Source organism: Platichthys flesus, chromosome 14, assembly GCF_949316205.1.
Source record: "Platichthys flesus chromosome 14, fPlaFle2.1, whole genome shotgun sequence".
NCBI classification, from domain to species: domain Eukaryota; kingdom Metazoa; phylum Chordata; class Actinopteri; order Pleuronectiformes; family Pleuronectidae; genus Platichthys; species Platichthys flesus.
Window position 1 is genome coordinate 3,583,578 of NC_084958.1, and position 25,297 is coordinate 3,608,874.

Below are 25,297 nucleotides of genomic sequence, written 5' to 3' on the forward strand. Positions count from 1 at the left end.
AAATTTAGCTACAGCACTATCAGGTAGACATCTAGAAAATTAGTTTTTTATTAGTAGCATATATTCAGCTATTGAAAAATCAAAGGTTATTAAATAATGGTCTTATTTTTCTTATTTTTCTCCTTAGAACTGGATTGCGTGGAAGTACTGTTAAATTTTCAATTGCGACACCGTACGATAATACAAGGTCAAGTGTGTGGTTACCACAATGAGTAGGTTTGTGCACACACTGATGTTACGACCCTGTCGAGGGGAAAATATAATCGCAACATGGTACAATTGTTCCCCCCCCCCTCCTTGCCACACTCCCAAGAACCAGCCACAACAATTAACAGCCCGTTCGTGTTTATTGACACATTTGCTTTAGGGTGGGCTTACAGCAAAATAACAAACAGAAAACAACCCTAAGGCGAAACAACCTAACCTTCCCTACTCAAAATTAAAGAAAACAAAAGACATCATACTGACCTAACTCCTCACCAACAAAACAGGAGAAAACATGGTTCGAACTAAAATGCTACCCACCCCTACCAAGAACGGGCTGTTACCAAAAGAACAATTTTACAGACGGCTGCATAAGTTGAGTCCGGCTGGAGGTCCAGTGGCAAGAGGAGTGAGAACCGCAGGCATTTTGGGAACCGTCCTCTTATCCTGGAAATACGATCCACCTCCATCCCTGCTGGAACCAATCCGCTCCCTGTAAACACATCCACCCACTCAAAGAGACACACCTGAAACGCATCCACTCGAACAGACACACCTGAAACACATCACACAATCAGAGAGAGGAGAGAGAGAGAGAGAGAGGAGAGAGAGAGAGAGAGAGAGAGAGAGAGAGAGAGAGAGAGAGAGAGAGAGAGAGAGAGAGAGAGAGAGAGAGAGAGAGAGAGAGAGAGAGAGAGAGAGAGAGAGAGAGAGAGAGAGAGAGAGAGAGAGAGAGAGAGAGAGAGAGAGAGAGAGAGAGAGAGAGAGGAGAGAGAGAGAGAGAGAGATCCACACAACCTCAAGGTTGTAACACCTCCCCCTTAAAGATCGAACATTTCTCCCCAAAAGAAAATTATCGATTTCACAGGTCACCGGAACGCGAAAGTGCATCAGCTATGACATTATCTTTACCTTTCTTATGCCGAATTTCGATATTAAAGTCCTGCAATAGCAGCGACCAACGCATTAAACGCTGGTTGCTGTTACGCATTTGGGACAGGAATACTAAGGGGTTGTGGTCTGAATACACAACCACAGGCAGCGGAGTGGAACCGACATAGACCTCGAAGTGTTGAAGGGCTAGGAGTAAAGCTAATGCTTCCTTCTCAATAGTACTGTAATTTAGTTGTTGTTTGTTGAATTTCTTAGAGAAGAAACAGACCGGGTGATCCACATCATTAACATCCTCCTGCAGCAGCACCGCCCCAGCCCGTGACCACTGGCATCAACCTCAAGTTTGAAGGGCAGCAGAAAGTCTGGGGAAGAAAGAACAGGTGCGCTACAGAGAAGAGCCTTAGCAGATTCAAGAGCTTCCTGACAACAAGTAGTCCACACATAGGGTTTAGAGGGACTGGACAGGGTAGTGAGGGGAGCAACAATATCAGCAAAGTTTCTGCAGAATCCACGATAGTACCCACACATCCCCAAAAAACGTCGAAGTTCACGCCGGGTCTTGGGCACTGGGAAATCTACAATTGCCTGTACTTTTACATTAAGTGGACACACCTGACCTTGTCCTACCTTCTTACCCAAATACGTCACCACGGCTTTACCAAAGTCACACTTTGCTAAATTCAGTGTAAGGGAAGCATTACTCAAACGGCAAAAAATCTCTGTCAGGGTTGCCACATGCTCAGCCCAAGTAGAAGAGTAGGCAACAACATCGTCGAGGTATACCTCACAATCTGGAACGCTAGAGAGCACCTGCGACATAAGTCGCTGAAATGTTGCAGGGGCATTCCTGAGGCCAAAAGGCATTACGGTATATTGCAAAAAATTATCTGGTGTCACAAACGCAGACATTTCTGAGGCGCGAGGAGTCAGGGGCACCTGCCAATACCCCTTTAGTAGGTCAAGTTTTGTTACGAACTTTGCAGAACCCACACGATCAATACAGTCCTCCATCCGAGGCAGTGGAAAAGAATCCGGTTTCGTCACAGCATTAAGCTTTCTAAAATCATTACAAAATCGGAAACTTTGATCAGATTTTGGCACCAACAAGGATGGAGAACTCCACGCACTGGAGCTAGGCACAGCAAAACCATTCTGGAGGAGATACTCAACTTCCTGCTGCATTATCGCTCGCTTAGTAGGGTTTACTCTGTAAGCATGTTGTTTTGTGGGTTGGTGCTCACCAACATCAATATCATGACAAAGGACATGGGTCTGTGTGGGGATATCACCAAAAATTTTAGAATAACTATGGATAAGCCTTACCACATCGTCACAAGCTGGCTCAGCCAAATGTGACAGAAACTCGTCCAGCTTAGACAAAATTTCTGAGTTCTTCAGGCGAGCACAGGGAACTGAAAGTCGTCCCTCAATCACTTCATCCTCTTCCCTGCTGGGGGGTGGTACCCCAACCACAGAAACAGGGACTATGGGGGACAGGTCGTTACTGCGGGAGAAATACTGTTTTAACATGTTTATGTGACATACTCTGGATTTCTTCAGTCGATCAGGGGTTTTAATCACATAATTAGTGTCACTTAACGAGCGGTCCACGACATAGGGACCATAAAATTTTGCCTGTAGGCCAGAACCACTAACTGGTAACAAAACCAGAACCTTATCACCAGACTGGAACTTTCTCGACACAGTTTTCTGGTCATATCTGTTTTTCATTTTGGTCTGAAAAGAAGCAAGAGACTGTCTAGCTGTTTCACAAGCATGGTACAACTTCTCTTTGAAAGCGCTGACATAATCTAGAATGTTGTGAGCAACATTTGGTTTGCCAGCCAGCCACTTTTCTCTGAGTAAACGCAACGGACCAAGCACTGTGTGACCGAAAACAAGATCAGCCGGATTAAAACCTAGGGATTCTTGTGTGGTTTCCCACACGGCACACGTTTAACAGACAACTGGGACATTACTTGAGCAAAGGTTTTCGACATAAAGTTGGAGCCTTGGTCACTCTGGATATGCTTAGGTATTCCAAATGTGGTAAAAAATTTCACTAGTGCTTTTATAATAGCCTTTGACTTTATTGTGCGTAAGGGCACAGCTTCAGGATATTGAGTGGCAGCACACATCATAGCGAGGATATACTGGTTGCCAGATTTAGTTTTTGGAAGCGGTCCCACACAATCAATCACCACCTGCTCAAACGGTTCTCCTATTACAGGGATAGGGTGTAAGGGTGCACGAGGGATCATTTGGTTAGGTTTTCCCACAACCTGTCAAATATGACATGATTGGCAAAATGCCGCCACTTCGGATTTCAATCCCGGCCAGAAAAAATACCTAAGGATGCGCCGATATGTTTTGGAAATGCCCAAATGTCCTGACAGACTATGATCATGTGCTAAACTCAACACTTGAACACGAAAGGGAGTTGGCACAACTAGTTGTCGGATTGTATTGTGGTCACTGTCAGGCCCAGAAGACCACCTCCGCATTAGGACACCATCATCAAAGAAGTAAGTGCCAGACCCCTCCCTTCTGTTTTCAGAAGCTGCAGACAAACTACTAACTAAGGTACAGTCACTCTGTTGGGCCTTAATCAGTTCTACTTTGTCCAGGGACAAAGACAAATCTGGAACCGTCCACAAATGGTCATACGTTTTTTCCACCGTTGTTCTTCTAGTTGGGGCTTCACCCAAAACAGAACCATCTACCACAACATTATCCTGTACCATGAAAGTATCAGAAAGATGCACCACATCATTTAGTTTACGAGCCTTGGCACGTGTAACGGCGCACGCAGGAAAAATGGAGGGTGAGTCACATGTTACCACGGTGGGGATTTCAACAACCTCGGGGGAGGGGAACACTTTAACTCCTGCAACATCATTCCCGAGAATTAAGTCAACCCCCTGTATTGGTAACTGGGATCGCAACCCAACTCGCACAAGGCCAGACACAATAGGAGAGGACAGCTGCATAGTATGAAGCTGTAACATCTGTGCAGTCTGTTTATTGGTATCCACTTCCTGTTTTATTTTGTTGTCCGGGTTCTTGTGTCCTGTGTCTAGCTTTACTTCCTGTTTGTTTCCCCACGCACCTGTACCTTGTTTCTCATTAAGCACTCTCTATTTGTACCCTGTGTTTCCCCTCACCCTCTGCCAGATTGTTCATCCACACAACCTCAAGGTTGTAACACTGACTGAAACCAATAGAGTCTAGTATTGAAATAAATGCTACGCTAAGGCAATCTTTATTATTATCAACATGAATATTAAAGTCACCAACAATAATAATTTTATCGGTCTTTAGGACTAAGTTTGATAAAAACTCAGGGAATTCCTTTAAAAATTCAGTATAAGCCCTTGGAGCACGGTAAACTACGGCAAATATGATTGGCTGTTGGTGGTTCCTGGATTGGCGTGGAAGACTAAGAACCAGACATTCAAATGATTTGTAGCTGAGTTTAGGTTTAGGATTAATTGATAGACTGGAGTTAAAAATATCTCAGAGAATAATTAATTAGTCTTGATGCAAATTCAAAATGGCACTAAAAAATTACTTAACAGCTAGAAATGCATAGTTACACATAGTTACAGTTGTAAGGGAATATACATCTGTATACAAACTGGACAAGGTCAATAATAATAACACAAACATCAGTCTGTCATCATACTGTTCCTCCTCATTCACAACTATGCAGCTGCGAATTCTGCACTGTATAATAAAACATTCTTTAGCAAGAGCTGTACTGAAATGTCATGTCTCAGACACACAAAACAAACACAGGTTATCAAAACATAGGCCTAAAACTCAGGGTAATTTAAATCAATAACGTAGAAAACACACACACAAATTAAACTTAAGTAGAATAGTTTATCTGAATCCTTAACTTTCATTATCCTTATTATCCTTATCACCATTATTTAAAAAAATCCCACAATCCTGCTAAACTGAATGATGTTTGTGTTTGTTTACGGGTCCATTGAGATGCTGGTGAGAGATTTTCAAATGACAGGGATGCACAAGAAAAAGAAGAACCTTTATGCAGGTGAAAGGTATAGACTGTGAAACAACACATTCAGATGTGAAGGTGAGAAACTAGCATTATTTTGGGCTATTGATAGATTCTATGAAAATATAAAACAAACTATATATATATATATATATATATATACACATATATTCACCCTGTGCAACCACTCTATATTCTTTAATGCCGAAGCAGCTCAGCTCTATCTGACATCTAAATATTACACAGACTAATTTTTTCTAATCACGGACTTGAGCACCATCTATTAGCCTGTCAAATGTTATAGGATGTGATTTAAATATTTGCAGAAGCAGAAAATACCATTCAGCTCCAGAATATGCTGTAAAACCGTTAATGAGGTAAACCTTTATAAGAGGAGGGAACGGACGTCCGCACGGCTTTGTTTCCGGTCGGACTTTTTACAAGACGAACTAAGTGCAACAGTGATAGACGTCTACTTTATCTTTTTATGTAACTGTATATGACTAGTTTACAGTTTCTTTAAAATAAGTAAATATAATAAATTTCACAGGAAGAGCTAAAACAACCGAGACGGAGGCTAAGCTACGCTAACGAGGTGAACTAACTAGCGTTACCCTCATGGACAAGCAGCAGTGTGTTCAGTAGCAGTGCTAACTCAAGTTTAGCTAATATTATTATTGCTATCCGTATGATTTATTTTTACCTCTTGCCTCTTTTATTCTACTATTGTTTTTATTCTCTGTGTTATTTAAAATGTCCCTGTTCAGCACACTGTTTTGACCTCCGTGTATGAAATGTGCGTTATAACTAGAAAGAGATAGAAGAAGAATGAAAACATATATATACAATAACTTAATTTATCAATTCAAAATCAAGGAAATAAGCACTGTTAATATGTTCTTGTACTGACAGAAAAAATGGACAATTGGGATTTTTCTCTTTCAATGATTAATGCACACATTTTAGAAGCAAAAATCTTTAACAAAGTTGAAACACAATCAATCAATTAATCAACACAGTTGCGTTGGAAGAAAACTAGACCGTCTTTCCTCTCACATTTGTTGTATCAAGTCTTTTAGATACATAGGAGAAAACAATCATGAGGGATGTGATTTACAACAAATCGACACGTTTGCTCCTGGTAAGAACAGACAGATGTGAGCTCTCTGTGTCTCTCTTTGCAGTCATGATCCTGGTGGCCCCCGGCCTGTACATTGGCATCGCGGCTGACCTCAATGACAGGCAGGCACTGGCTGATGCCGCTGTCACTCATGTCCTGTCTGTGGACTCTGTCGATGCCACCCCTCAGCTTCCCGCTGATGGGGCCTTCCGCATGAAATGGGTCAATGTTTTAGACGAGGTGACCTCTGACCTCCTGAGTCACCTGGACGACTGCTTCCTGTTCATTCAGGAGGCTGTGGTTGGAGGTGGGACTGTCATTGTTCACTGGTAAGGGTCAGAGGTCAACGGGAAGACCTAAAGTTTGGCTCTGTTGGTTTTTACTCAATAATGTATTTTTGTATTCCTTGATCTTTTTCTAGCCAGAGTTTTTTGAGGTGACATTTGTCACCTCAGGAGGTACCTTTTTCCAAACTTTGTGATATGGGAGGCTCGCAGCCTCAAACTCTGAAACCTCTGCTGTATGGTAAACAAAAACCCAACAAGGCATTTGACTGTGTGTGTGTGTCTCAGTCAGGCTGGTCGAAGTCGCAGTGCCACCATTGTGACTGCTTATCTAATGAAGAGACACCAGCTGGGCTTCTTAGAGGCTTATCACAGACTGAAGAGTGTCAAACAGGATGTACAGTAAGTGTGTGTTTCTGTGTGTCAGCACTTTCTCATTAATTAGCTTAAATCACTGATGTTACGGCCACACTACTACAATTTAGTTTTGAAACCCATCACTGCAGCAACATTTAGGTCTGTCATCCACACTACTCTACAAATCACCTTCTGTACATTTGGTTGTGTGAGTGTTGTTAGTCACCACTTGATTATCAGAGGTGAATGCAAATCCTTTTTAACAGCTACTGTCAGTAACAGCTCTACTTTGTGGTTGGTCGAAGAAAAGAAAATCCCAGCTCTTACTTTTTGCCATTGGTGTTTTTTCTTCATGGTATTTTGTATTGTGTAACTGTTTCTTCATAACTACTCTGGCTAAAACTTTCGTCTTGACAGAGATCGTATTAGAACGTAATGGTGTTGATGTGGCCTGAAAGTTTTTGTGTTGTGTGTTGTGGGATTTTTCACTTTCAGCCTTTAAGTGATCAAATAACTTTGGTCAAGAGAGTTTTTATGAGAGGTAGACAGAATGGTTGGACATGTCATTATTATAGAAGCAGATGGGGACATTGACAGCGGCTGATGTATTTCAGGGTCAACAGTGGTTTTGAGGAGCAATTATATCTTTATGAGGCCATGAAGTGTGAAGTGGACGCCTCCAGTCCTCTGTACAAGCAATACAGACTGAGCAAGATCACTGAGAAGTTCCCTGGTAAATGCACACATTATCTTTCATCATTATTTGATTGTTGAAAATGTGCATTATTTTTTAACTGTGGGTGTTTGTTTTTTTTAGAGTTACAGCAAGTTCCCAAGGAGTTGTTTGCCATTGACCCTGCCCACTCCAGCTCCTCTGAAGTGTCCTATCGCTGCAGGAAATGCAGGTGACAAGTGCAAACATTTATACAGTGGCTGAATGTGGGGAGGTTTTATAATGAAGGAGATTCATGTTGTGTAGGAATATTTAAAGACCTTAAATAAGAAACTACTGTATTTGTAATTTTCTTCCTGAATTATGATGGTGACAATAAGGGCTTCAGATTTTATTTGTCATCAATACAGCATTTCTCACAGAATTATTCTAAGCTATGGCTGTAACGGAGAAGCATGTGCATGAAGGTCACTCATGTGCAACAGATTCAGAGTGAAGAAAGAGAGAGAGAGAGGGGGAGAACTACATTTTTGCCACAACTGCAGCTGAAACTATGAGGTTGTGTGACTCTCTGCTGTCATTAGTGTCTGTGATGCCTCCACATAACTGTTAAATGTTATGATCATAACTCACAATTTCATGGCATCACCAGCAAGATTATGAAACTGTGGTGGATAAATTAACATGTTTCGAGCTGACACAGTCTAGATGATGAATGGAAACCACTGCCGCAGGTTAAAAGGAATAATTGAACTTTTTGGGAAATGCACAGCCTGACTCCAGCTCTCTCCTCTGCAGACGAACTCTGTTCCGTGGCTCCAGTATTCTCAGTCACCCAGTAGGAGAAGGAGCGTCAGCCTTTGCTCACAAGAGGTTCAGTAACCTCACTGGTAAGATAACACCTGGTGATACACTCAGAGGTAGACAGACAGCATGAGGTGAGAGGGACAGGAGCACGGAGGTGGTCTGAAAACCAAGTAGCAGCAGCAGTGGCTGTGATGTCATATCTGAACACACAGACTCATTACAAGGGTTGTTTACTTTTCAGTGTTCATAGTATCTTCTGCATCTAAGCAACCCTCTGCGTTCTGTTGACCCCCACATACACACGACCAGTGTGCATTGATCATCATTTGATGTGCATGTTGATATGGGCAGTAGTTGTTTCTGATATGCAGCTAGGATTGAGATTTACATTAATGACCACACAAATATGTTTTAAAAAGAAGATGAATGAGTGTGAACGTTGCCTCAGAAAAGATACAACAGTGACTCATGTGGAAGCATCAGAGGCACTGCTGCTCAAAAGAACACCTGGATAATGTTAGTTATACAGCGTGATGAATAATTAGATTATGTTCATATTCTCAACATGATCATTCACAACAGACTTGTGTGCATGTTAAATTACCAATAGGCAGAAATGTTTACGAAGTCTAAAAGTGAATGTCAACCTGAGCAGACTTCAAACTGTCAAAATACTGAATATAACAATAATATTTGAAAAATGAGATTTTAAATCAATGTAAGTCAGTTTTTCACTTAATTCTGTCACACGGGGAAGTTGTAATAAAGAAATAAAATGTGTTGTCTAGGAGAGGTCCAGTGTACATCTTACTTCATTGAACCAGTGCAGTGGATGGAACAAGCTTTAATTGGGGTGATGGATGGACAGGTACACTCTCACACACTCACACTCACACACATTCACACTCACAATCCTAAAACTAAGTCTTCACACTGAAGAACTTACTAAAATGTCCTTTGAGGGCGTGTATCCACAGATCCACATGTCCCAGTTGGTTTTGTGATCTGTTCATCGCTTCACAACGATTATGTAAGTGTTAAATCAATTCCACGTGAGAAACAACAGTCTGCTGTTTGGACAATGCAAACACATCAAGCGGCAGGCTTGACCACAGTCTCTCAACCATGGCTTTCCTGCTCTGCTGCGGTCAGAGTAGCAGTCAGTAGTAGCAGTCATAATAATGAGACACTGATCCATAAAAATAAAACACAAAGTCATAACAATGAGATACAGGATTTTTTTTTCTTCATCACAGTGGTGGAAATGGGCTTCCATACATATGTGAGTGAAACCCTCTCCCCAAACTCATGTCGTGATCAGAGACGGGGATTGGCCTGTCAGCTCAGGTGAACCCGAGCAGGCAACAGAAGCTGGATTGACGAGCTAACGTGACGTCACCTGTCCATCAAGTGATACTGACCGTTTGCGGTTTCTCTTCTCTCTCTCCCTGTGTGTTTCTTTATGTGTGTAGCTGCTGTGTCCTAAGTGTAGCTCTAAGCTGGGCTCTTTCAACTGGTGTGGGGATCAGTGTTCGTGTGGCCGCTGGGTCGCCCCCGCCTTCCAGCTGCACCGCAACAGAGTGGACGAGATCCGACCGCTGAACATGCAGATATAAGAGCAGGTCTTCACCCCTCAAACAGCCGGGGAAAGTGTGGAAATCATGTAGAAATGTCACACTCTCCTCACGGTCCCTCAAACCAGTCCCACATACGAGAAGACGATTAAACTAACATGTACACACAAATGAAAAAAAATAAGCAATTAAATACAATCTGTTGATTCTAGTTTAATCAAAGGGGTGTTTTGTACAACTCATTATCAAGGGCACTTTAGCCTTAAGTTTTTTAATGTTTGGTATGACTTGAATGTTTTGCTTTACATACATTTAAATACAAACATCTGTAAATATCCATAAAATAACATCACAAAACTGCTCTGTTTCTGTTTCTGAGTAAATTCATCTGCAATGTTGCACGTGTGGAGAATTATTTCAGGATCATTAATGTTAATTGCTCAATATATAATTGTGGGTATGTGTGTTTGTTTGTAGGGCTTATCAGTATTTCACAGAGGTCCCGTAAACATCAGCTGTCTTTTAAATATCACTGGGTCAGTTACATGTCATTAGCATTTATTAGTTCATTCTGATTTATTTTTAAATTCACATAAATCACACTGTTAGCGTGGCTTTACTGAAACTTCCTTCTAGTTATACAATAGACAAACAGAATGTGTTTCTTAATGTACTCAAAGACCGTGGTGCGGAATATGAGCCCTGTCCATAACGAGTGTGCTCTCTGCTCCCTAGCTTAAAAAAACTAAACAAGCACAGACAGAACATTAACCATCAGCCAATTGGGACTGAAGTCCATAATGGTCCCATTCAAGCCCAAAACTACAATGTAAATGTGAAAGTGCATGGTCTTAATAAATCAGACAAGTTGTAAAATAAATGTATAACTATTAAACATATATTTCACAAATGGCTCAAACAAAGAAACTTCCACCTGATGGTGTAGTGTGATTCAGATCCAGGCTGAGAGAAGAACTGATGGATCCGACACAAAGAGATTTGTTCTGGACTCAACTTTCTGACAGGCAGAGAATTAGAAAACAGATCATATTATTCAAATGACAGTATTTTGTAGGACTGTGGCCACAATAAACTGACATGAACCAGTCAGAATGATTAATACTCATATTTTCAGTAACTAATCACATGAATTAAAGGCTATTCATTATTTCTAATGTTGAATAAATCATATATACGCTGTAATACACTGTTTTCAGTTGAGATATGGAGGGAAGTTACACCAGTTGTTAAAAGCTGGAAAAATGCTGTGATATATTGTGTTTTCCAATCTAATATAATTTGTAATAACATATGTGCTCCACAAGATAGTACAGCAAATTGAGGCAAAACTTTCCAATAAAGTGAGGCCAGAGGAGGACTTTTAATATGAAAGAGATGCAGGCAGCATCAAGATAAATAAGGTTATGTGAACAGATGAGAAATCTAGTCATAATCGATACAACATTTGTGGATTTTGCAACAATTTAAGATTTCACATATTTTCTTTACTTTTATTTTCCCAGGTGAGGACACTTTGCTGAAAATAATATAAACAAATAGCTGACAGATTATAGCTTATACATTATTCTAACACAGTAAAAAATTGTATCGTGGAATAATTAATATTTATAATACTGTTATGTAGGATTTCATGAATAGTTTTTACAGATTTGTTTGATAGAGAGTGTTAATGGTCCTGGAAAATGGGATTTAAAAATAGGAAACGGTTCGTATTACTGTTGTGTCGATGAATCGTGTATAATGTTATTCATCTGTATAACCCACCAAATATCATTTGAGTGTGGCATCCGCTGTTTGTTTATTTACAGTCCTACACTACAAACAACGTTTGGCTTTGGACAATATTTCATGCAAAGCATCTTGCCTCCAGCCACCGTTCAACTTGCTGTCGGGAAAACTGGAGCACACACTGAAAATTTAACAGAGAGTTATGCAAAAGAGGTGAAAAGAATGGATTGAATAAGGTGAAGTGAAAACTTGTGAAAACAAGAAAGACAGACAGGACTGAGGTGAAAGGTTTTCCCTTTTCTCTCATAAGAACTTGACTGGTAATTGATGACTGGGGATATCCCTTCCAGTTTTACAAACTACTCTTTGTGTGTGTGTAGGGTTGCCAACTCCCTTTAAAATAAATAAGGGACACCTCAATGGCTGGGCCGGCCGACCCCATTGCCTTCACCCTTCCTTGCGTGGTGAATTCTTTTAGCCCCTTTTTTTTGAGTGAAACGATTTTTTAACTATTTGACCCTGAATTGAAATAGATGCATATTTTTGAGTGACATGAACACATGGAAAACAAATTATTATCAAGCAATACACTTTAATAATAAACAAAATTAACTGAATAAAATAAGAATCTTTCTTAAACAGAAACCTGTCTTGCTTAACTTAAAACTGTATACATTAATATAAAGCAATATATAGAAAGCAGAACATCCATCCTGAAATAGTGCATATTTTTAGTGCAATAACAAAATTGCAAACAGAATGTCTGTAGGAAAATTGTAAACATATTTGTGCCTCAAAGGCCATGACTGTAGGCTACAGTTGTAGTAATACAGGAAGAAACAAAAATCATGAACTCAACAGCTCAATACCACATTATGTGGAGATAGCCTATTCGTTTTCCACTTGTATTTCTTTCTAAAGTAGTGTCAGCGTCTGTGTCACTGTCACCCATGCTGCTTTGTTGTCTTCTACTATCTTCTCCTTATACTTACTTATCTTCCACTATCTTCTCCGCGAGCAACAGTACCTCCTCCACCAATGGGATGAGCGTATTCTGTATCATCGTACTCATGTGTGAATATGCTGTCAGCTCATTGATCCCAGAGGAGGACATTGCCTGGGAACAAGTTTACCGTAAATTTTCATATAAAGCAGTGTTCATTTTGGCAGCTATTTTTGATTTAGTCTTACTCTTTAGACGAAAATGCATAGTTTTAGTCACATTTAGTCAACAAAGCTAATAAAGTATTATATACGCTTCAAAGTTATACTATAATAAACTATAGTTTGTTCCATTTATGAAATTATAGAGCGACAATAAAGAAAACTGTTGGCATTTTATTGTTATTTTTACCAGTTCCAACAAAGGAAAACACTAAATGCTTATGAAGAGGAGAAGAAAATACACAGGCAAGTATCGGCCTACTTTGAAATAAATTAAACACAGTAGGGCTATTTGAGTCCTCCCCATATTTGAAATGTATGAAATAAGAAGTACACTATTTTGAAATAAATAAAAATAACATACATGTAATCGTATATATTTTTGTTGGGGAATGTGAAAACAAAAAGTGAGAGCAGGTCAGACTGGAGGCGAACACAGATACTGAAGCTCGGTAGAAACCAACTGCAGCTTCTGCTCTGATCAAGAAGCTGCGGCGCTGATCTCTGAGCAGCTGAGACCAGAGAAACTCTGTGTGGTTTCACTGTTTCCACTGTTAAAAGCAGTCAGTGAGCGGCTGCTTCACGTGAACGAGCTCTGATCTCACTGTCAGTGTTGCCAACTCCTCAGTAAGGAAAGTAACTATTGCAAGTCCTAAAAGTCGCTAGATGTCGCTAAATTACGTCATCGCCTAATTTTCATAATGTAATGGTCGCTCTAGGACGTACAGAAAGTGAGAAAAAAAACACCCTAAATATCTTTAGAACTTAAAATAAGCTTTCTTCTACAGATGCGTATTACATTCACTTCACAAAAAAATTATTCGGTTTTTCTGGGATAATTATCTCAGAAATTCCTAGGCAAATGCCAAAAAAAAAAAAAAAAAAATTAAAGTTAATGCATTACGCTTCCGTATTCTTCTATTGATTCTTTTTTTTTTTTTTATCTTGCCATTGAAATAGGTCATCATTTCTCAAAATAACTTCATGACTTTAATTCTGTAACTAGACCCACATACATAAATTGATTTTGTCCTGTATTGTTAAATGTTAGAATATCAAATTTAATCAAAAGGCTGTTATGTGGGTTGGAACTTCTAACTCTAGGTCCAACCGTCCTCCTTTGATGTGCGTCGCAGGATGAAGTGCGCCGCAGGATGATGTGCACCGCAAGAGAATGTGCGCTGATGTGCGCCCCATGATGATGTGCGCTGCAAGATAATGTGCGCCCCATGATGATGTGCGGTGATGTGCGCTGCAGGATGAAGTGCATTACAGGACGTTTTGCACCCCACATTGATGTGCTCCACAGGACGATATTCAAAGATGTGCGCCCCAGGATGATGTGCGCTGCAAGATAATGTGCGCCCCATAATGATGTGCGGTGATGATGTGCGCTGCAGGATGACGTGTGCTGCAGGATGATGTGCGGTGATGATGTGCGCCGCAGGATGATGTGCTCCGCATTATGATGTGCGCCGCAGGATGAAGTGTGCGCAGGATGATGTGCGCATCAGGATGATGTGCGCAGCAGGATGATGTGCGCAGCACGATGATGTGCGGTGATGATGTGTGCTGCAGGATGATGTGGGTGATGATGATGTGCACCGCAGGATGAGGTGCGCTGCACGATAAGGTGCGCTGCACGATAAGGTGCGCGGCAGGATGAAGTGCGGCGTAGGATGATGTGCACTGCAGAATGATGTGTGCCGCACGATGATGTGCACTCACAATGATGTGCGCTGCATGATCATGTGCGGTGATGATGTGGGCCACAGGATGACGTGCGCCACAGGACGATATGCGCTGCACGATGATGTGCGCTGCAGGATGAAGTGCATTACAGGACGTTGTGCATCGCACGTTGATGTGCGCCACAGGACGATATGCAAAGATGTGCGCCCCAGGATGATGTGCGCTGCAAGATAATGTGCGCCCCATGATGATGTGCGGTGATGCTGTGCGCTGCAGGATGATATCTGCCGCAAGATGATGTGCGGTGATGATGATATGCGCCGCAGGATGATGTGCGCCGCAGGATGATGTGCGCAGCACCACACGATGAGGTGCGCCAGGATGAAGTGCGTGGCAGGATGATGTGCGCCGCAGGATGACGTGCTCCGCACGATGATGTGCGGTGATGATGACGTGCGCCGCAGGATGATGTGCCCCACACGATGGTGTGCGCCGCAGGATGATGTCTGCCGCAGGATGATGTGCTCCGCACGATGATAAGCGGTGATGATGACGTGCGCCGCAGGATGATGTGAGCAGCAGGATGATGTGCGCTCCACCATGATGTGCGCTCCACCATGATGTGCGCTGCAGGATGATGTGTGCCGCAGGATGATGTGTGCAGGATGATGTGCACCGCAGGATCATGTGCGCCGCACTGTTAGTGTTAAGTGGGGCGGCATTGCTAGCTCTACGTCCAACTCTCCTCCTTTATCCGGGCTTGGGAACAGCAAAATGAGCCAAAAGAGACACTCTGGCAGAGGAAGTTTCTTTTTTTTTTCAGGGTCCTGAAAGGGTTCGGTTTCACCACGTTCCACACTAGAGGTCTGGAAATGTCTTGATTCTTAGATGCATCAAGATCCTGGGAGCACACACATGCACACACTCACACACATATATACAGACACACACACACACTCGCCCGCTCCTTGTACTTCATGACAGCCTTATACGATGATGTTTAAAAAAATTGTTGTGACTAAGTCAACCACCAACATTTTCATCTCGTCTTGTCAACGAAGGTTAAAATAGATTTAGTCATAATTTTGACCATTTTTTTTACCCCACGTCCCTTTTCAGCTCAATACGGGACGGGTGCTTTTGTTTCTAAATACAGGACGATTCCATTTTTCAAGGGACGGTTGGCAACCCTACCTGTGTGTTTGTGTGTGTGTTTAACGTGACTTCCCTTGCATAAGGGGCTTGAGGATGTCACTTGATTTAATTGCTTTTGGTCATTTCTGACATTGGACACAACTAATTTGTTCCCGACATATCTACCCTCTCTCCTCGGCTGTGGCTCAGGGGGCAGAGCGGGTCATCCTCTAACCAGACGGTGGTTGGTTCAATCCCAGTCTAAGTGTTCTTGCCTGCAGGGATGAGTCCCAGATTGTTGCCAGTGGGGTGGACGACCAAAACGTCCATGGGACTCCAGGAACACTCACTGCAGTAAGGGGGACGGACACCCCTTCAGCGCATGCTTACTTTGCCAAACCATGTAACTCTGGCATTAATCTATTAAATCCATTTAAAAATGTTGCCAAAACTCTCAGAGGCAGCAAACTAAGTGTGCCGTCTATTTTAAATTAGTAAATAGAACTTGTTTCACAGGAAGAGCTAATACAACTGAGACGGAGGCTAAGCTACGCTAACGAGGTGAACTAACTGCCATTATCCTCATGAACAAGCACTAGTGTGTTCAGTAGTAGTGCTAGGTTTAGCTAATATTATTTTCATTGCTAGCCGTTTGATTTCTTTTTACCTCTTTGCCTCTTTTAATCTATTATTTCTTCCATCATGTCAGGGATTTGGGGAAGCAGTAAGCAGTAGGACCCAGACGCAGAGTATAAACAAAAATATTAATTTTAATTAAACAAGTTCCTTAACAAACAAGACAACTAGGCACTAAAGGGGAAAACTGGATAAACACTAAACACATGGGAGAAAACGTAGGAGAAAACACAGGAGCTTACAGGGGTGCAACACATGAGGACTGGGGGAGACCATCACAGAGACAGGAAGTGACCACACACGAGAAACAGGGCCTACAAAATAAAACAGGAAACAGAAAACACTCTTAACAAATAGGCTGAAAAATACAAACTGAAATGCCAGACCGTGACACATCATGTCTTTTGTATTCCTTAATCTATTTCTAGCCAGAGTTTTATTGTGGTGACGTATGTTACCAAATATCCTGAAAATATGTCCACACCACAAAAGTTTAAGGGAATTGAATTAAAATACTCCATTATAAGGAAAGGTCCCTTGGGTTAGGTCCCTCTAGGATGGCGCTTCGCTCGCGTCGCTTTGTCGTATAGTTAGAAAATTGGTGGACGCACACAAGCCGCAACAGGGTACGCGAGGGGCGTGTTGCGTATCCTGCGTGCATGAGTGTGTGCGTACAACCCGACTATAAATCGGCCTTTAAGGCCGGGGCATGCTTCTGCAACTGTGTCGGCAGCTTTTCACGCAGCTGTGTCGGAGGACTCTTTGTCATTCATGCTTTCCCAAGCTTCCCCAAGCGTTGCGCCTCTTACAAAGCAATTCCCCGCCAGAACACTAGGCGGAGTAATGTTTTTTGTCGAAGACGACCTTAGAGACGCCTTCTTCCTTGTTCGTCAATTGTTTATTTACATAGCCACTGCGGCTCCTCGTAGCCTTTTTCTGGCGGACAAATCCGCCAGTCAGTGACGGGTTATACAAATGATCATACTTTCTGATCTCTTCTGCCAAACGCTCTTCTATTTGATCCATATTCGTTCTTCTAAATCTTCCGTTGTTTCTGCCGGTATCATGTGGCATGACACCGGAAATGTGACTCCGGAAAGGATGTAGTTAGCAGACCAATCACATCCCTTGCGGGCTGTGTAGCTTCGCTGAGCTTTGTCGTATAGTTAGAAAAATTGGGTGATGCACGTAAGCACGTAAGAAGAGATACATAAGCACGTAAGGGGCCAGGAAGGGCTCTTAAGGCCTAATTATAGTACTGCGACTGCAACCGCGGAAGGCCACGCAGCTGCATCAAAGGACTCGTTTTGGTTTATACTTCTCTAACGTGCTGCGCGTGTTGCAACGCAATTCACCGCCAGAACCATAGGCGGTGTAAAGTTTTTTTTCAAAGACAAAACACACAAAGAAGAGACGTCTTCTTCTTCGTCGACTGTTTATTTACATCGCCACTCCGGCTCCTCATAGCCTATTTCTGGCGGACAAATCGGCCAGTCAGTGACGGGTTAGACAAGTGGTCATACTTTCGGATCTCTTCTGCCAAGTGCTCTTCTATTTGGTCCATATTCGTTCTTCTAAATCTTCCGTGATTTCCGCATATTGTGGGGCATGAAACCGGAAACTAGACTCCGGACGGGATGTAGTCAGCCGACCAATCACAAGCCTTGCGGGCTGCGTGAGGCTTGCGTCGTTTTGTTGTATAGTTAGAAAAATCGACGGACGCACGCAAGACGCCAGAGGGCATGAAAGGGGCGTGTTGCGTGTCTCGCGTGCATGCGTGCGTCCGTGCAACACAAGTATAATTTGGCCTTTAAGCCTGAAACATGCTTCTGCGACTGCGTCTGCGTCTTTTCACGCCGCTGTGGCGCAAGACTCGTTTTCATTCATGCTTCCCAAACCGTTGCGCGTCTTACAAAGCAATTCCGCGCCAGAACACTAGGCGGAGTAATGCTTTTTGTCGAGACGACCTTAGAGACACCTTCTTTCTTCTTCGTCGAATGTTTATTTACATAGCCACTGCGGCTCCTCGTAGCCTTTTTCTGGCGGACAAATCCGCCAGTCAGTGACAGGTTATACAAGTGATCATACTATCGGATATCTTCTGCCAAGTGCTCTTCTATTTGGTCCATATTCGTTCTTCTAAATCTTCCGTGATTTCTGCCGGTATTATGGGGCTTGAAACCGGAAATGCAGCTCAAGAAGGGATGTAGAGCAGACCAATCACAGCCTTGCGGGCTGAGTGAGCTTGCGGAGCTTTGCCGTAAATTTTAGAAAAGGGGGTCGACACCCGTCAGCACGTAAGAAGGGATACATAAGCCTGTAAGGGACCCGGAAGGGCTCTTGCGCTTACGGGCCCGTGAAAACGCAGAAGCATGTTTCAGGCTTTACGCTTGCAGGCCCGTGAAAACGCAGGAGCATGCGCCGGCCTTTAGTCCTGTTATGGAAATTTACAGATCCTCCTGTCCAGACATGACTGTGCTCAAACGCTCTGTGTTGGAAGAATGTCCGTTGCCCCTCTCTAGGCCAATGGTTGAAAAACTTAACATCAAGTTTGGCTCTTGAAAAACGAAAATGTATTGTTAAGAAGAAAAGTTCTAAATTTTACAATATCTGGGAGATGTTTTTGGAATATGTTAAAAATTGAGACATTGCAGAGGAACTGGAAATGTGAAGTGACTAATCTGTTGTGAGGAATGGGTGCTGTGCTCTGCTCAATGTTTGTGACTGTTTTTTATTTAACTTACATTATTTTCATTCATTTATTTATTTAAACCAAATTGGTATTTTCATTGTAATTATTGTCCTTGCATTTATTTTTTAATTATATCTTAGCCATTTATTTATTTTCAAGTGATAATTGTATTATTTATTGTTATTTTATATACTGCCATATGTTCTGTTTGGGGGAAGGTTAATTTATGTTCAAGTATGTAAAATGATTTAAAAGTAAAAAAAAAACAATAAATATATGTTACAAAGAGTATGGCTCTGTTGCTCGTGATGTCTACATGTCAGTTGAAAGCGCAACTTTGTCCACACCTCTCAATGCCTTTCTGACCTTAGAGCAGCAGTCTTCATAAGGAGCTGGTAGTTTCCCCTCCATCAAAGAATTTCTACTGTATATTGTACAGTGGGTCAAGTGTCCTCACAAAATTCCTCCACCACTGAGCCCGAATCTGAAAATATAGCCACACGGCGCTCCTCTTCCTCTCTGCCATTCTTCTGCTTCGTCTCTGTGCTGCTTGTGTGCTGTGCTGCTGGCCGGGGAGGGGGAGAAGGAACAAAGTGGGCCTGCTCTGCGCTGTGAGTGGAGCGGCTCTTGAAAACAGCGGCACTGACACAGACAGCTTCAGCAGTGCAGACAGGAGATTGCAACTAAAGATTCGATCTCATTACATTGGTGTTGATCAAGACCAACGTTGGTATTGTCAGGCGTGTTGGTTTATCCTAAATATGAGAAGATGAGCCGAACTCGGTTTGTTCAATCAAGTATTTATTTAGAAAGCAATGAAAGGTAACAATCAGCAAAGCAATGGGCTACCAACAAGTCGCATCAGAACACGAGACCCATCAAAACGCATCAAACAGCCGGCGCCTGTCTATTTTATAACAGTAGATCTTGGTTCTTCCTCCTCGAAAGTGTGCAGGCGTAGGCCATCCTCTTGGTATTGGAATAAGGAAGTGACAAGGAGCCACTCCCAAGACCTTGACACAGCTGATGGCATGCCAATGGTGTTGACAATTGGAGAAAAGATTATTGTCTTCTTGCTATATCAAAACAATATTCTGTTTGTACAGACATTCAAAACAATTTAACCAAAACAACGAAACACAACTATAACGCAGACACATTTAATTTTCAAGATTACACACTAGGAAGGAAAAGGTTATTATTAATCATTTGCGTGAGGGCCTTATCTGGCTCAAACTGCTTCTATCTTTATTCATTTATCAATCATCAATCAATCAAATTTTATTTGTATAGCCCATATTCACAAATTACAATTCATCTCATAGGGCTTTAACAGGGTGTGACATCCTCTGTCCTTAACCCTCAGCAAGAGTAAGGAAAAACTACAAAAAACCCTTTTAACAGGGTAAAAATATGTAGAAACCTCAGAGAGAGCCACATGTGAGGGATCCCTCTCCCAGGACGGACAGAAGTGCAATAGATGCCACGTGCAGGAGAACATCATCAATAATCAAAGTCTCTAGCAGCATTGATGAAGCACAGTCCATGCTCAGCAACCATCTAGACCACGATCCACCATCCAGACCAGACGCCACTTCAGTCCTCAGTCACCGTCCACCGCCGCCCACCAGGAGGACGCATCACAAGCCACCACTGCGGTCCTGGTCCACCGCCCGTGCCCAATGCCAACGCGACACAGGGTCCGCCACCAGCACCACGATCAGCCCACATGACTCAGAATCCGCCACACTGGATCCAACACATCATTTAGAGTTCAGTCAGACAGAGACTATAGGTAAAATATTGAAATCCTAACAGTATTGATACTATTGATATTTGGTACGATCCGTCCACCACTAGGCCACAGCACTTCCTCATTGGCCTCGTCGCTCAGTCCGGGTTGTTGCTGCTTGTTCGAGACTCACAGTTTACAGAAAGGAGGACAATGTGCGCCATGCAGCTGCTGCGGGTGTCGGTACATGAGCGGATCAGCGCAGCCGCTGAAGACTTTCTGCTGCAGGTGGAGAAAGAGGAACAAACGGCTCCAGTCCCGGCGCTGAGATCGCTGCTCACCGAGCGGCTGACGGCGACGGCGAAGGAGATCGCCGCTGTGTTTGAGGAAACCGTGGAAGAGTACGAAGACAGACTGGAGCGGTCAGAGCGGGAGATCTGCCGCCAGAGGAGGCTGATCGACGCCGTGATGAAGCCCGAAATAAGGCTGCACAGAGCAGGTTAGTCCCTGCTCCCTGGAGCCGGAAAGCTAGCTGAGCTAGTGGAGCTAAGCTGCTCTTTGGTTTGCTTCAAAAGACACAAACAGTTGTGGCTCTAAAATGTATTTAAAGTGAGCAGAGCAACTCATCACTAGCAGCTTCAAGAAGTTGATTTTGAATTTTTGACCTAAATAATAAATAATAGTGTAAATAATTTAAACAGTCAGGTCAAATTAAAAACCTGTTTGCAGTTCAAAGGATAGAAAATAAAACTTTTAATGAAATAATATAGGAGAAAGATAGTTACAGAGACAATGAATGAATGCATGTGTCAGATATGACTAAATAAAAGGCAGCGACAAATATACAATACTCTATTTAATAGAAGTACAAGTTGTAGCAGAAATTAAATATTTTTTATTTATTCATGTGAGAAAATACACTCAGTGAAATCTGTATTCATGGATTGTCCACTGACTGAACATTGACCTAATTGTCTGCTTGAAAGGAGAGTTATGTCTGAAACCTGTGTTTTCAGGTTTCATTTAGCAGTTGTGCTCACTGTCGTATTTGAGATAGTAGCATTGAAACTGTGCTGAAAGATTTTCTCTCTATATTCAACTATGAACTGCTTAGAAGGTGAAAAAAGTGGGCGAGACTGCAAATCTTTAGAAGAGCACCCAGCTTGACCGCTCTGATCCGTTAACATAAGCAAGCTGTTCTACAGCCAGTGTTTGCAGGTTTAAATAAGAATTGTATATTTCCTGTGGGTTCAACACTTTTCTTTCACACGATTCAGGAAAACCTGCAGTTCCAATACATGTACATTAAACCATAAAATTAAGGCTTCTTATCCATTGTCAAAAAAACACCTACATGCATAAATGCAAACAAGAAAACACTCAATAGATAAACACAAATTTGTTGAGCATGAAATAAAGACCATGACACTGTAATTCCTTCATTTTCAACCCAGGATTAACCTGCACACAACTGTAGCCTCACAAACTACATATCATACTATCAAACTACGGAAGTCTGGTGCCACTGCCTCAGATAGAGCCACTCCCTTTTTTGGAAAAGTATAAATAAAGTATCTGTATCAACACATTGTTTTTTATACTATTTGACACTATTTGAGACCAAAAAGTACCAAACCTCTCTACTCTCCATGCAGACTTCCTGCAGCCGGTGGTGAGTAAAGAAGAGGTTCCCCCTGAGCAGCAGCAGTGGAGACCTCTTGCGGACCAGGAGGACCCAGAGCCCCCCTACATTAAAGAGGAACAGGAGGAACCTTGGACCAATCAGGAGGGAGAGCAGCTTCAACAACTGGAGGAGTCTGATATCAAGTTCACATTGACTCCTTTCGCTGTGAAGAGTGAAGAAGACGAAGAGAAACCTCATTCATCACAGCTTCATCAGAGTCAAAATGAGGAGAACAGAGCGGACGTTGGAAGACCAGAACCAGCCAGGAACTCAGGTCCTGATGGATATTCACAAACTGGTCCTGAGCACAAGACTGAAGAGTCTTCAGTGACTGAAGACAGTGAAGATGATTGGATGGAGACCAGGGAGCCTGATGGATATTTACAACCAGGTCCTGAGCACAAGTCTGAAGAGTCTTCTGAGACCGACGACAGTGAGGATGATTGGATAGAGACCAGGGAGCCTGAGTCTGGTTTGAATATAAGAAACGACAAACAGCCTTTAAGTGATATGATATGTAAAACTGATAAGAAACCATTTAGTTGCTCTGAGTGTGTTAAAAGTTTTCGACGAAAGGACATATTGAAGAGACACATGGGGATTCATACAGGAGAGAAACCATTTAGTTGTTCTGAATGTGGTAACAGATATAAGCAAAACCAATATTTAAAGTTACATATGAGAACTCATACAGGAGAGAAACCATTTAGTTGTTCTGAATGTGGTAAAACATTTAGCCAAAAGCCAGTGCTGAATATTCACATGAGGATTCATACAGGAGAGAAACCATTTGGTTGCTCTGAGTGTGCAGAAAGATTTAGATATAAGAACCAACAGGATGTACATATGAGGAGTCATACAGGAGAGAAACCATTTAGCTGGTCTGAATGTGGTAAATCATTTAGCCAAAAGCAAATGCTGAATATTCACATGAGGATTCATGCAGGAGAGAAACCATTTGGTTGCTCTGATTGTGGTTATAGATCTACCCATAAATATAATTTAAAGATACATTTGAGAACTCATACAGGAGAGAAACCATTTAGTTGTTCTGTATGTGGTTATAGATCTACCCATAAAAATAATTTAAAGTTACATATGAGAACTCATACAGGTGAGAAACCATTTAGTTGTTCTGAATGTGGTAAAATATTTAGCCAAAAGCAAATGCTGAATATTCACATTAGGATTCATACAGGAGAGAAAACATTTGGTTGCTCTGAGTGTGCAGAAACATTTAGATGTAAGAATCAGCTGAATGAACATATGAGGATTCATACAGGAGAAACCCCCTTTAGTTGCACTCAATGAGATACAAAATTTAGAGCTTCGGCTAATTTAAAGAGACTCTTGAGAATGCATGCAAGAGAAAAACCATTTAGTTGCACTCGGTGTGATAGAAAATGTACTCAATCGGCTAAATTAAAGAAACAAATGATAATGCATACGGAAGAGAAACCATCTGGCTGCTCTGAGTGTGGTAAAAGATTTAACAGAATGTACAATTTAACGAGTCATATGAGGATTCATAAAGGAGAACAGTGATTCAGTTGCATAGTTTGCAACAAAAAATGTATAAGGACTGATCAGCAGCTATTCATATTATACATATTCATAGTTTACTGTTGTGAATAGAGAATTAAGAGTCCCTCCTTCACCTGTTTTTATCAGTTTAACAGTTTTTTGGAACGCAGCATTGCACACGCTCCCACAGGCCCCGCCCCCACTCAAACACACAGACAAAGGAGAGAGGTGAACGAGGCGGTGGGTCTCGACTGGAAGCTACAGTTAATTCAGGATCAGAACAGAAGCAGTGGTTGGTTTGTATTGTACCAGAGTCTGAGTGTCGTCCTCCACACTCACTGACCTGAGCTCACTTTACTGTTTCTCTATAAAAAACAATACTCATCCAAAATTATTAAAGCCTGGACAGAACTTTGTGTTTGTTTGATTCGCTCCAGAGTTTAAGAGAGACATACACACCCACTAACCTAATACAATAGAAACCTAAAAGTTCATCTGAATCATAACCACTCACTTTACTGAGCTGGTTAAATATATCCCGGGAGAGATGCCTCAAATTTATTCAGGAGCAAGTTTTCAGTCTAAACTGTGAAACAACACATTCAGATGTGAAGGTGAGAAATCAGCTTTGTTTTGTATATAGATCTGTTTTGTACAACATTATTTTTATGTTTGCGTATGATGTGAATGTATCTGTTAATATCCAAGAAAATTAAAAATAATTATGAAATTGCATGGTCTTAATAAATCACGCATGTTGAGAAATAAATGTATAGCTATTTAACATATATTTTTGACAGGCTGTGATGTATTGTTTATTCACATCTAATATGATTTGTAATAACATGTGCTTCACAAGATGGCAGCTCAGTTTAGATTAAAACATCTGCATATTTTACAGCAACTTGAGGCAAAACTATCCAACAAAGTGAGGCCAGAGGAGGACTTTTAATGTGAATGAGATGCAGGAAGCATCAAGATAATTAAGGTTATGTGAACAGTTGAGAAAACTAGTCATAAATGATACATTTGTTGATTTGTCAACAATGTAAGATTTCACATATTTTCTTTACTTTTATTTTCACATGTGAGGACTCTTTGCTGAAACTAATACAAACAACTAGCTGACAGATTTGAGCTTATTCATTATTCTAATAAAACAAGAAATTGTGTTGTGGAATAATTAATATTTATAATACTGTTATGTAGGATTTCATGGTCGCATCCTCTCTATATAATGTGGGCTCGACTCCTGCAAATTCAGGCTTCACTGTAAGCTTCTTTGTAATACAACTTTAACTATAGAAACAGGTCCTAACCCTAGGTCCGCGGATAATTCTTCCTTCAACACCA

The 25,297-nt window shown here is 41.7% G+C and overlaps 2 protein-coding genes across 3 annotated transcripts; both read left to right on the forward strand.

Moving 5' to 3' along the window:
- Positions 1-5,557: 5,557 nt before the first annotated feature.
- On the forward strand, positions 5,558-10,335 carry dusp12 (dual specificity phosphatase 12). 2 transcript variants are annotated; one of them, XM_062405097.1, is made up of 9 exons: positions 5,558-5,717; positions 6,307-6,571; positions 6,815-6,928; positions 7,498-7,616; positions 7,701-7,788; positions 8,355-8,446; positions 9,152-9,231; positions 9,341-9,393; positions 9,836-9,976. In XM_062405097.1, the coding sequence occupies exons 2-8, from the start codon at positions 6,309-6,311 to the stop codon at positions 9,365-9,367; spliced, it is 783 nt and encodes a 260-aa protein (XP_062261081.1). In that variant the 5' UTR covers positions 5,558-5,717; positions 6,307-6,308; the 3' UTR covers positions 9,368-9,393; positions 9,836-9,976. The 2 variants fall into 2 exon arrangements, with proteins under 2 accessions (XP_062261081.1, XP_062261080.1); XM_062405096.1 differs by lacking the exon at positions 9,341-9,393 and having other exon boundaries at positions 9,836-10,335.
- A 10,614-nt stretch (positions 10,336-20,949) lies between these two features.
- LOC133969008 (gastrula zinc finger protein XlCGF57.1-like) lies at positions 20,950-24,646 on the forward strand. Its single transcript, XM_062405308.1, has 2 exons — positions 20,950-21,235; positions 22,392-24,646. Exons 1-2 carry the CDS (start codon positions 20,950-20,952, stop codon positions 23,729-23,731), a joined length of 1,626 nt encoding a protein of 541 aa, XP_062261292.1. The 3' UTR covers positions 23,732-24,646.
- Positions 24,647-25,297: the final 651 nt, after the last annotated feature.

What these genes read in the sequence shown, in the direction of transcription:
- dusp12 (XM_062405096.1), top strand. Translation starts at nt 6,309, where the DNA reads ATGATCCTGGTGGCCCCCGGCCTGTACATTGGCATCGCGGCTGACCTC. An exon ending in AGTGTCAAACAGGATGTACA is followed by an intron (nt 6,929 to 7,497) that starts GTAAGTGTGTGT and finishes GATGTATTTCAG; the next exon opens with GGTCAACAGTGGTTTTGAGG. An exon ending in TATCGCTGCAGGAAATGCAG is followed by an intron (nt 7,789 to 8,354) that starts GTGACAAGTGCA and finishes TCTCCTCTGCAG; the next exon opens with ACGAACTCTGTTCCGTGGCT.
- LOC133969008 (XM_062405308.1), top strand. Translation starts at nt 20,950, where the DNA reads ATGTGCGCCATGCAGCTGCTGCGGGTGTCGGTACATGAGCGGATCAGC. An exon ending in AATAAGGCTGCACAGAGCAG is followed by an intron (nt 21,236 to 22,391) that starts GTTAGTCCCTGC and finishes CTCTCCATGCAG; the next exon opens with ACTTCCTGCAGCCGGTGGTG.